This window comes from Giraffa tippelskirchi, chromosome 6 (genome assembly GCF_054371585.1).
Source record: "Giraffa tippelskirchi isolate mGirTip1 chromosome 6, T2T-mGirTip1v1.2.pri, whole genome shotgun sequence".
NCBI classification, from domain to species: Eukaryota; Metazoa; Chordata; class Mammalia; order Artiodactyla; family Giraffidae; genus Giraffa; species Giraffa tippelskirchi.
Window position 1 is genome coordinate 122,595,911 of NC_137280.1, and position 12,177 is coordinate 122,608,087.

Genomic DNA, 12,177 nt, shown 5'->3' on the forward strand with positions numbered 1-12,177 from the left:
TCACAGACATAGAAAACAAACTTATGGTTATGAAAGGGGAAAGGGGGAGAACGAGGGATAAATTAGGAGTATGGGATTAACAGATACACAACCCTACATATAAAACAGACAAACAATAAGGATTTACTGTATAGCACAAAGAACTATATTCAATTTCTTGTAATAACCAGGAAAAAATCTGGACAAAAATATATATACATATAACTGAATCACTTTGCTGTACACTTGAAACACCATATTAAATCAACTATATGTCAATAAAAAATTTTTTTTAATTTTACTATATTTGCATAATTATTTTTAAGAAATATCAGCAAATAAATTTATAAAATGGACTAGGCTACACAGAGTCAATGTATCATTTTTAAACTACTAATGTTCATAAAGATTAGGAAACATAACATGAGAAAGTATGTAAATTATATGTGCAACCATGTATCAAATGCTTATATTTAATAAATACTTTTATAATTATACACATACACTAATAAAAGTTTAATCTAGAATATGGAAGCTTTCTTACTATCCCTTAAGCAGGGATGTAATCCATGGACCTCTTATATCAGACTCTTATAAAGTGACAGTGCTATTTTATTGGAGATTTGGACCCTATTCTAGACTTCAAATAACCACAAAACCAAAGTAAATAAGACAGTATAGTACTGGTACAAGAACAGACATATGGAATAGAAACAGACCCATGCCTGATTTAGAACAAAGGTGCCGTTACAAAAAGCAGAGAAAAACAGTCTTTTCAAAAATGAGTACTGCAACAATTTGGTATCTAGAATGAAAAAGGTAACTTGGCATCTGTCACACACTGCAGACAATCAATCCCAGGTAGATTTCAGACCTAAACAAGGAAAGTGAAAGATACAACTTTTACAAGACAGGAGTATATAGCTAGGAAAAGATTTCCTAAACAGGGCACAAAAAGCATTAACCACAAAAGGAAAAGAATGGATAAAGAAGATGTGGTACATGTATACATACATACATACATACATACATACATACATACATACATACATACATACATATATAAAATGGAATCCTACTTAGCTATAAAAAAAAGAACAGAATTTTTCCAGAATTTTTTATCTACAATTATAATTGGGAATTATTCATCAGAAGGCACAATATGAGAAGGAAAAGGTATAACACAATGAGAAAAATACATTTACAACACTTATTTTTTAAGGGCTCCTAAAAAGGGCTCCTTTTACAATAAGAAAGAAAACCCAATAAAAAAAATAGGAAACAGACTTGACCAGGCACCTCACAAATATGAAAAGGGGATTAACCTTATTAAAATGACAATGAAATAATCAATGTGAAGCAATGGGAATGCTCACACACTGTTAATGAGAATGTGACCTGGAGAAGCACCATGAAAACCAATTCAGTAATAGTTATTCAAGTTTAAAGACAGTAAATGTGCAAGCACGTGAGTACCAGAAGATGTGTACAACAATGTACATAGCATGTTACTCACAACTGTCAAAAATAAAAATAATCTAATTGCCCAGCAACAGTCAATTGGATCACTGTGGTGTAATCATATAATGGAATACTTTACAGCAATGAAATGAATAAACCAGTGACATGCGACCACTGAGACAAATCTCTCATAAAATGTTCAGTGAAAGAAACTGGATCAAGAAAACATATATAGCAAGATATAATTTTCATATCCAGCTCCAAAATATATAAAAAAGTGATTGCCATAAAAGTAAGGAGATCAGGATTGTGAGAGCTACTGAGGTGCTTTCAGTGTTTATTTCCAACTCTAGAATATTTGAATACTTGCTTTTTACTAACCTGTTTTGATATAAATTTGTTTTATACCCATTTCTGTAAGTATGATTTCTTTCCTAGTTAAAAAAAAATAGCTTTAAGAAATGAGATTCCTCAGTTCCTCTCCAAAGCTGAGGTAGGACCTCCGAGTTTACATTTTTAATAAGCATCAGTGATGATTCTTATCCATACTAATAAGTGTAAGAAACACTGGCCAAGAGCTATCTAGCCTCCCAAAACATTAAACTTTAATCATATTTTCCACCTATCCAAAGAAGTCAAACAGAAAAAAAGTTCCAATGGTCTTAAATTTGGTGGGTAGGCAGAGGATTTGATCTTTCAGTTTCTTATCCTTTTTAAATGCTATTGGAATTAAAATATATGTAAAAATATTCATCAGCAAGCCAGATTATTAGAATGAAAGTAAAGATTCTTTGGCCCTGAAGAACGGGCTAGGACAATCAAATAAATAGCTATTTTCGACCTTCTCCCTACCCCAAAGAGCTACAGTAAACAAATCAAATACATAGATTTTGTACTGAATGAGTCAGATTGAGGCTACAAAGTTGACTGTGAAACTGTTTTCAAAATTCCTGAAGGACTTATCTAGTTTTCATATTTCAAAGAATTTAATTATTCTTTATTTTCAGATTTTTGCCAACTTCTCTGGGGAATAAAGTACTTATATACAAACCAAAGCTAATGCAAACCTATGGCTAAAAAAAAAAAAAGATTTATCAATATGGTTATGCATCTGCAGCAGAAGCAAAATAATGTTAAGTAGGTGAATTCAAGAAGGTGAATTCTGATTAATAAAGATACACAAAAAATAAATGCTGACAAATTCAAGGTCAAATTACTTAGGTACTATAGACAGATGCCATAAAGACCACTTAAAAATCTATTTTCACTAAACCACCAGACAAGGAATATCAGACAAAAAGGACAAACAATAAATCACAAGGGTCACACGTACTTCTGGCTACAACTAAGTGTAACGTTGAAGACTGTAGTGATTCTCTCACCTTTTTCTCCCTTTTGCTGTGAACTCGATTTCAAAATCTGTCTAGAATCACAAGACCTTCTTGAGAATATAAAATCAATTTTCCAGCCATTTATTCCAATTACTAATTTTTTGTAATCAAATATAATTATCATAGGGAACTACTATTTTAATTTCCCAACTGCAAATATTTAATATTAAAAATAATACTTCAATAAAAGTATTGAAGCTCTGCTTCAATTAAATCTGATCACTTTACCTCTGTAACAGAGCCTTGCAAGCCATTCTGAACACTGTGGCATCTCCTAACAAAAACATCAAGCAAAGCGACTTCAAATACCATAAACGATGGTAATGGGCTTACAAAAATTGCTGAGCAATCAGAGCTGCAGTCTAAACGGAAGCAGGCTGCAACATGAGGTCACTACTGACAAGGACCCAATCAACAGTCCACAAATTTTTTCCCAAGTACTATGCAACTCGGTGGGAGGTAGGGAAAGGGGGACAAAATTCTGAATCTGGCTTATTCTATAAAAATATTTAAGCATAACCTACCATAAAGCAGGGAAAAAAGTCTGTTTATTTTCATTAATCACTACTATATGAAGAGCTATAAACTATGACAAATATGACATTGCTAAAACAGATGAACCATAGAGAACTATTATTGTTCACTCATTATCCAAATCAGAAAGGCAATAATGGTTGATTTTTACAATCTAAAATTAAGATGATTTCCAGTGATTTCCAGATAATTCATGCCAGAGCCCCACTAAATGACTATTTCAAAAACTGTAGTTTTGGAAAATAAATACATAAAACAAAACAAAAGCCACATACTCCTTTCCAATCAAAAGCAAAACCCATTTCTTCACTTTCCCCATCAATTTGGGAATACCCTACACCTATGACAACAGTAAACTGACAAGATTCCTCACTATTATAAATTTAGTAAGTTATACAAGTCTTTAAAATACCAAATGTATCATTTTCAGGGCAATAGGAAGGAGGAAGAGAACCTGTCTTGTTCTTATTATGCTCTGGAACTTCAAAAAATGTTTTACTTTAACAATTTATCTTATTGACCCAAAGCATAAATTTTACTTTTTTCCACCCAACATTTCTGAAACTCCCACCGAAGTACATTTTCTTCCTCTTTTCACTTTTAAGTGGAACCTAGCTAGCCAAAATGTGGTGAAATGATTACCAATTGACATATTCTGCAAATTGCTTATTTACTGGGCTTAAAGGAAAAAGTTACTACTACATTTCTTGTGCACCTATAATCAGCTGAAGGGACATTTCTTCAACAATAGGAAAGTGTTAGTTGCTAAGTTGTGTTCAACTTTTGCGACCCCATGGACTGTAAGCTGCCAGGCTCCTCTGTCCATGGGATTTCAACATATAAGGTATCCACAGAATGAAGTGAAAACCAGTCTCAAACCCCTCAACGAAATTTTTCCTTAACCACTACATCTTCTTTCCTGCATTACACTTAAAATCAAACCATCATAAACTAATGAGCTGACAAAAATGAAGCCCTAGCAGCAACAGCACATGAAAGAGAGCATCAAACTTTTTATTCTTTCTAAATTCCAAGTTTTAGCAAGGCATTAAAAGTACAATTTTAAATGAAACTTTATAATAATGTCAATTAGCTGGTTTTTTGATTTTAGTTCTAGAAGCAATATAAATTAAAAGTTAACTAACCTCAAGCCAAAATAAACCTTTCCAAAACAGTCTAGGAAATAGACTGTGAACAGCACAGTGAAAATAAAGAACTCTTTCAGAACTTTCTATTTTCTCTCTAAATTTTTAAAAGGTAAAGATTCCCCTAACATTTGTATATCTATATAAAGCCAAGTAGTAGATAAACGTGTGACTATAAAGCAATCATTTTTCATCTACAGATACAACGCACTTTGGAAACAAGCTTGGGATTTCCTTGTACTTCATGGGTAAGAATGAGCCTCAGAAGTAACCAAAACTTCTGCTTTTTGTGTAACCTAGGTTACTCATACCCTAAAACTCACCATTTTTTCCACTCTGCACCTGGCTCAATCTTAACAAAATATGGCTAATGGCAAACAATGTATAGAAATAACAGATGCATAAATAAGTTACTCAGTACAACCCATACACAAATACTTAAACCAAGCAGTAGATAATATTTAAACTGGTTCTCTAAAGGTGGTCTGTGAACCAAAGATCAAAACTGTTTTTTCATAACATTTCACTGTGCTGATATTTGCATGATGATGCAAAATCAATGGTAGAAAAAACCTGCTTTGGGTCTTAGCATAAGTTCAGGCAAGTGGTACCAAACCAACCATGCCCAGTGCATTCTTCACCACTACTCAGTTGCAATCTTTTTTTAAAAGGAGCAAGTCCTTGATGAAGAAGTAATACATATTATTAATTTTATCTCAGCCCTTGAATATACTTCTTTTTAATATGTGATGTGACAAATAGAAAGTACACACAAAGCAAATTCTGCTGCACAGCTCGGTACGATGCTTGTCTTGTTTGAGTTGAGAGCTTAACTTTTAGCATGGAACACTCATTTTTACTTGGAAGATTGACAGATTATAGTTATTCCAACTTGAATATCTGGTAGAAATTTTCTCAAAAATGAGCAAGACTAACAGAACTAATAAAATTTCGGTTTTCCAGAAAAAATCAGAATTCTGGAAAATCTGTATCCTCCACCCCAGAAGCTTAATAGCATAATAATACTTAAAGATACTTTTGATATAATCAGTGGTGATATTAAAGAATATATATTTTGATATAATACCACAAATAGATATATATATATCACTATTTGGATGCTCTGAATAACTCAGTAAGGTAGTATTTTTCAAAAAACCAATATACCATATTACAAAATCAAGCATGGCTAAAAGATTCTCTCAAAGTACAGGAGAGACCGACAGATCAGAGTATGAAAAATTCAGATATGCCTTCAGGTTCCACATTAAAAATAATCTTTAATAAACTACTACTCACTGAATTTTGGTATACTGTCAAAGAAGAATATCCACAATTATCTGAACAGGCTATAAAAATTCTCTACCTTTTTCCAGCTACCTACTTACATAATGCTAGATTTTCTTCACATACTTCAACCAAAATAACACATGGCAACAAATTAAATGCCAAAGAAAATGTGAGAATCTAGCTACGGTCTATCAACTTAGACATGAAAAAGATTTGTAAAAATGTAAACAATGCCACTAAAAAATTTCTCACTCAAGATTTTTGGAAGATTCTGAAAAAGCTACTTTTGATTAAAAAGTTTTACATTAACATGTAATGAGTTCATTACTACTTTAAGAAATTTCTCAGTTTTGGTTCCCAAAAGAGTAAATGCCAATAGCTATAACCCACAGTAACAATTCTTTGTGGTCCACAAACTAAACCAAAAAGTCTGAGAATCAATGACTTAAAACTAACAGAGGAGGAGAAATCTATCAACAATAACAACAAAAACTTGTTAGAACATAAATAGCTGTATTTCAACTACAAATACTAACCATCTTTCAAGGTACAACGCAACAAAGAACACACCCAGCAGTTTATGGTGTTTTAATTTATAATATGGTAAATATCCAATGGTATAAAATCAACATTAACAAAAGTCTTCGGAGTCCTTAATAATTTTTAAGAGTATAACATCTGAGACCAAAATGTTTAAGAATTGCTCAGCTGTCACTTAATGTTTATTTCCCAGAGGTTTCTAACATATCTTCCCACAGAAATACAAAGTAGGCTACCTAATACTTCCATAAAATATTTGTAAGCTATCTCAGAGGAAAACTCAAAGAGATAAAACTTTAATGGGCTTCACTGGTGGTCTACTGGTTAAGAATCCGTCTGTCAATGCAGGGAACACGGGTTTGATCCCTGGTCCAGGAAGATCCCACATGCCATGGAGCAACTAAGCCCATGGGCCACCACTACTGAGCCAGTGCTCTAGAGCCCTCGAACCACTACTACTGAGCCCATGGACCTCAACTACTGAGCCCACATGCCGAGAGTCCGTGCTCTGCATAACAGAAGCCATTGCAATGAGAAGACTACATATCGTAATAAAGAGTAGCCCCCGCTCACAACTAGAGAAAGCCCATGTGCAGCAACAAAGACCCAGCAAAGTCAAAATACATAAATCTTAAAAAAAAAAAAAAGACACAAGACATTAACTTTGCAAAAGTTCAATCACTAGTTTTATGCAACACAGTATCCATTAATTCCCTCAGATGAATTTATTAAGAGCTCCCTATTTTCTAGGTCCTATGCATTCTAGGATATTTCTTGCCTACCTTTCTTTCATCAAAGGTGAATGTATTTTTGTATATGTATGGCTGTGTCCCTTCGCTGTTCACCTGTAACTATCACAACATTGTTAATCGGTTATACCCCAATACAAAATTTTAAAAAAAAAATTTTTTTAAAGGTGAATGTCTTCTTTGCCTTTATGCACTCGATCAGCCAAAACTAAAATATTAATATATAAATATTAACTGAAATTTATAGGGATCAGCACTAAATCTAGAAGACCATGGTGACAGACACATCTATTTGTGTTGCCTGATACCCCTACCCCTTTCTTTTGGTATTAGCCCCATTTTTCTGTGGCCAACTAGTTCTTCCCTCCATCCAATGCTCTTGATACATGCATAAATTACAGTGACTCACCTCTACCCTGGTTGGGGAATGGACACATGATCCAATTTATGCCAGATCCTCTCCCCTGCTACCCGACAGGAATCTGATCTTAAGCAGAATGATAGATGGAAGGAAGTAGTTTGAAATCTCACAGCAACAGCCATGTGCTGAAGAGAGTCTTCCATGACCCTTTTATACTAAATTCTCTAGAGCTCTCATGTTCTTCTCTCTGCTTTTCCTTTCAAATATGGTATGTATCCAACATTCTTCTAATAAATTATCTTTTTCTTTCCATTAGCCAAGATCTGTTTCTATGACTTGCAATTAAGGAATCCTGACTACCCTCAAATCTCCAATGACTCCATCTAAAAATGGCTGTGTTGGAGGGAAGGAGGATCCTCTACAAAGCTAGACAGATGATCCAAAAAAAGAAACTGTTAGCAGCATGCATTTCAAACAATATTTAATCTTGCTGGTAAACAAATAATATACCTAAGGAATTTACCTCTCTAAATGAGCACTATCCAAAAGAAATTTTTACAGTGATAGAACTGCTCTATATCTGCACTGTCCATTATGGTAGCCACTCATCACATATGGCTATTGAGCACTTGAAAAGTGACTAGCGCAACTGTAGAAATTTTTTAAATTTTATTTAATTGTTTTAAGTTTAAATTTAAATAGCCACATGTAGCTAGTGGTTACATTATTGCAAAGCACAACTCTAAGAAAATAAAGAACACCAGTTTAAATCTATTGTTTTCAGGTGCTCAAGAAAATATTGCTAATGGTAATGAAAACTGAGACAAGTATTTTAAACAGTCTGGAAATACTTTTCAAAAGTCACAGAAAAATTTTCTCTTTGAGCCTGATGAATTTTCCAAATTTATTTGGAAAAAGTCAAAAAAAGGAGAAAAGGACCTAAGAACAAAAGCTGTAGAGTAAGCTGGAATAACTCAAAGATCAGAAAAAAGAATTAAAGTAAATACGTAATTAAGACATAGCTAAATACTTTAACATATAGCTTATAAGTATTTTCATATATATCTAAAATAGAATTAAGAATATCATGTAAACAGAAAAGTACAAACAAAAAATTATACCAGGGGCAAAAAGGTGAACTGGAGGAGAAAATGGCAACCTATTCCAGTATTCTTGCCTGAGAAATTCCAAATTCCAAGGACAGAGGAGCTTGGCGGGCTACAATCCATGCGGTCTTAAGAGTTGACACGACTTAGCAACTAAACCATCACCGAAAAGGTGAATAAACATGTTAATATAACAAAATTATCTTCATGTCTGAAGAAACTATCACTAATATAAAAATCTAGAGTCCCAAAGAGAAATTTAACAGTGGTATTTAGAAGTACGGGCTTCCCTGGTGGCTCAGTGGTAAAAAATCTGCCTGTAATGAAGGAGACGTGGGCTCTACCCCTGGGTTGGGAAGATCCCCTAGAGAAGGAAATAGCAACCTGCTCCAGTATTCTTGCATGGGAAATATCATGGACAGAGGAGCCTGACAGGTTATAGTTTACAGGATCACAAGAGTCAAACATGACCTAGCAACTAAACAAAAATTTAGAAGTATACACTTTAAACTACTTTATAATTTTTCTAGATGACACTGAATAGTTCTTCCCTTAAATTACTAGTAATTTTTTAAATGATATTCTGTTGTCTCTTAAATTATTATTTAATTGAATTAATTAATAATTATTTATTTAATCAAATTATTATTTTCTCTACTTTTTTAATCACTATTTTATTGAACACAAATTTAATGAAAAATATCTAGTGGCCTAAACAAGTAACCGTCCCCTTAATTAGAAAACCATGGAGCTCTACAGAAAACTAGGACAGAATTTAGCAAACCTAGAGCTATGTATGGGGCGTTCTTGAATTCTCTAATACTTCCTAAACAGTGTGACCAATGGTCCTACCTATGTGCTATGATAGTGCCTCCAGCCTACCACCTTTAATAGCACTTTATACATGAAAGAATTGGAAAGCACCATCTTAAAGCATCACAGAATCCTCTCCTCAAAGTCTAGTTCAATCTAGTGCCTAGAAGCTGGAAATATAGTCAACTCAACCACTATATGTTTCTCTAGCAATTCTACTTTCAAAGGTTCTGAAATTTTACCCAACCCAACTAATACACTAATAATACAAAAACAAATAAACTTTAAGAGAAAATATACATAAGAGGTTATTTTTTTAAGAAGGTATTAATAGCTGAAAACTCCTTAACCAGTTTATTTATTTAAAATTTTCTTACTGTTCTTTTTCATATACAAACTAATCTTTCATATATCATTATAATCTGTGTAATTTAGTGCCTGAGTGAATTTACATCCAGAATGAAGTGCTCAAAAACTAGTCCTTTCAAATGAAATACTACCTTGTTGATGCTGTAACACTATTTGGTTCCAGGATGTTTTCAGTCATCCTTAATTGTACCACCTCTAGCATGTCATCTGATTTTCCTGCACCCTCTTCTGGAAGTTCTTCTATATGTTCCAGCTTTTCATCTTCCTCTTCTTCCTCAGAAAGTTCATTAACCTATAAAAATAAGAGGAAACCGAGAATTAAAATTTAATGAAACAGTTAACTGGTATCATCTAAAACATACTATTCTAAGAAAAATTTAAATACAACTCATTTTCGGCTTCATTTCCTAAGACCAATTTCCCTTACAAAGTATCTACCAACTTCTCCACATTAGAGTAAAATTTCAAACCAAACATAATATTTTAAAGCAGAAGGTAATGATTATATTAGTATATCACTAGGAATATGAATAAGACTGCAAACTATGAAAAAGCATGCACACTATAGTTAATTAACATTTAAAAAGCTTCATTTCCTAACCAATCAGATTTGTAAATCTAAGAACTACAACAAAGACTTCAACTGACCTCTCCAATTTCCAAGTGCATTGAACAAGTGATTTTAATACAGAATACGTGTGGGAACAAAAAGGGCACAGAAATTTTGCCTTAAGGTCTTAACTATGTTTTAGAAAATGATGGCTAACTTCTAAATGATTCAGACTCAACTCTTCATGCAGAACCTTGACATTACAACAAGGAAGAACTCACTATTTTTACTATGAAGTATAACTCAAGGTTATAATTCTCTTTCTGGCAGGGGCTATAAAACATTTACTATTATCAAACTGGCTACATAAGTAAATAATCATTCTAATTAAAAAGACACAAACATCTGAGAAGGAAAACCAACAAAACATTTTCAAATGAAAAACATTTATTAAGCTATCTCATAGAAGAAACTAGCCATAAAGTCATAACATTTTTTATAAATTAATACTAGTCATTAGAAACATTAAACAGTAAACATAAATAGTTCTGTCCATTCTAGCCAAATGGGCTGACAATACCTAGAATAAATTTACTGCTACATGTAACACTGGTGTTTTTCCTGACAGGCAAATACAACAATTGCTACAAGACTCTGAGAAACGAAAACGTGAATCGGAAGAAAGGTAATTATACTGTGATACTCTACCAACTCCTAATCAACAAGTACTGAAAATCATTGGCCTAAGTGGTTATTGGAGGAGGGCATGGCAACCCACACCAGTATTCTTGCCTGGAGAATCCCTTGGACAAAGGAGCCTGGGGGGCTACAGTCCATGGGGTCGCAAAGAGTCGGACACGACTGAGCGACTAACATACACACAGAAGTGATTAACTGAGAAGCTAGATTTAGATTTATATACACAAAGGTGAAAATTTCAAATGACAGGTCAGTTTTTAAACTGGATGAAATGGAAAGTTACTCTCTTTCTTTATCTATGTATTTAATAAATTACTTAAAATTAAGAATGCATTTAATTAATATCTACTTGATAATCCAAGGAAGAAAAAAACTGGCAAGAAAATACTGTTCTCAGGTTTGAGTACAAGAATAGAAGACTGCAAAAAAAAAAAAAGTACGGTGACTATTTAAACTGAGAATAGATAACTACTCAGTACACACATTTTTGGTTCAGAAGTACTGCAATTTTAATATGTTACATCACAGGTTTTAAAATCAGTTTTACAGTCAATCGCTCTTTCCACTAAAACTTTACACTCAATTATAATATATATTTGATTCAATAAGCTTTATGTAAATTAATAGATATTTCCTAATATTTTCACCAGTAACCATCAACTAAGATAGGACATGAACACAATCTATTGCCTATGGGTTTTTATTCTCACTCCCCCACCCCTCATCCCAGGCCTTCTAGTGTAATTTCTTGCAGTAAGAATTCACTAAATTGGTTTGGGTAAGAGTAAAAACTAGATAAAAATGCTCCATCATCCTACAACTTAGCAACTTAGCTTCAAAAGTTCTTCTTGATCGTCTTATCAACTTGACCTTCTGCTTATCAATACTCTATTCTGTTCATAAGTTATTCGGAACCTGCCCTATATAGGCACCTGACTCAACTTCACTTATGGAAAACCCTCAGCCATACTTACATCTCTTCCTCCTTTGACTGCTGTAATTCCCTTCTCTAGGACCTCGTGAAATGCCTGCTCTCCAGACTCGAGCTTGTGGAGAACGCTGCTACCTGCCTTCTCAAACGTATAAAGAAACATAATTATCACCTACATCTTCAAACAACTCTACTGGATTCACAATCATTTAAGGATCCCATACAAAGAATCTGTTCTCTGACTCTGGGTCATTACTCA

At 33.4% G+C, this 12,177-nt stretch overlaps 1 protein-coding gene across 50 annotated transcripts in view; it reads right to left on the minus strand.

The window, feature by feature from the left end:
- The window catches only part of FAM13B (family with sequence similarity 13 member B), a 103,240-nt gene that overhangs the window by 48,426 nt on the left and 42,637 nt on the right, over nt 1-12,177 (minus strand). For 25 of the 50 annotated variants that reach the window (XR_014056844.1, XR_014056843.1, XM_081500676.1 and 22 more), the window contains 2 exons: nt 11,962-12,057; nt 9,870-10,030 (listed from right to left, as the gene is read on the minus strand). Coding sequence is in view for 46 of the 50 variants with exons in the window: in XM_081500676.1 (XP_081356802.1) it covers nt 9,870-10,030; nt 11,962-12,057 (257 nt within the window). In the remaining 4 variants the exon portion in view is untranslated. The remainder of the gene's footprint in view (nt 1-9,869; nt 10,031-11,961; nt 12,058-12,177) is intronic. The other 25 variants (XR_014056847.1, XR_014056846.1, XM_081500688.1 and 22 more) reach the window with 1 other exon arrangement.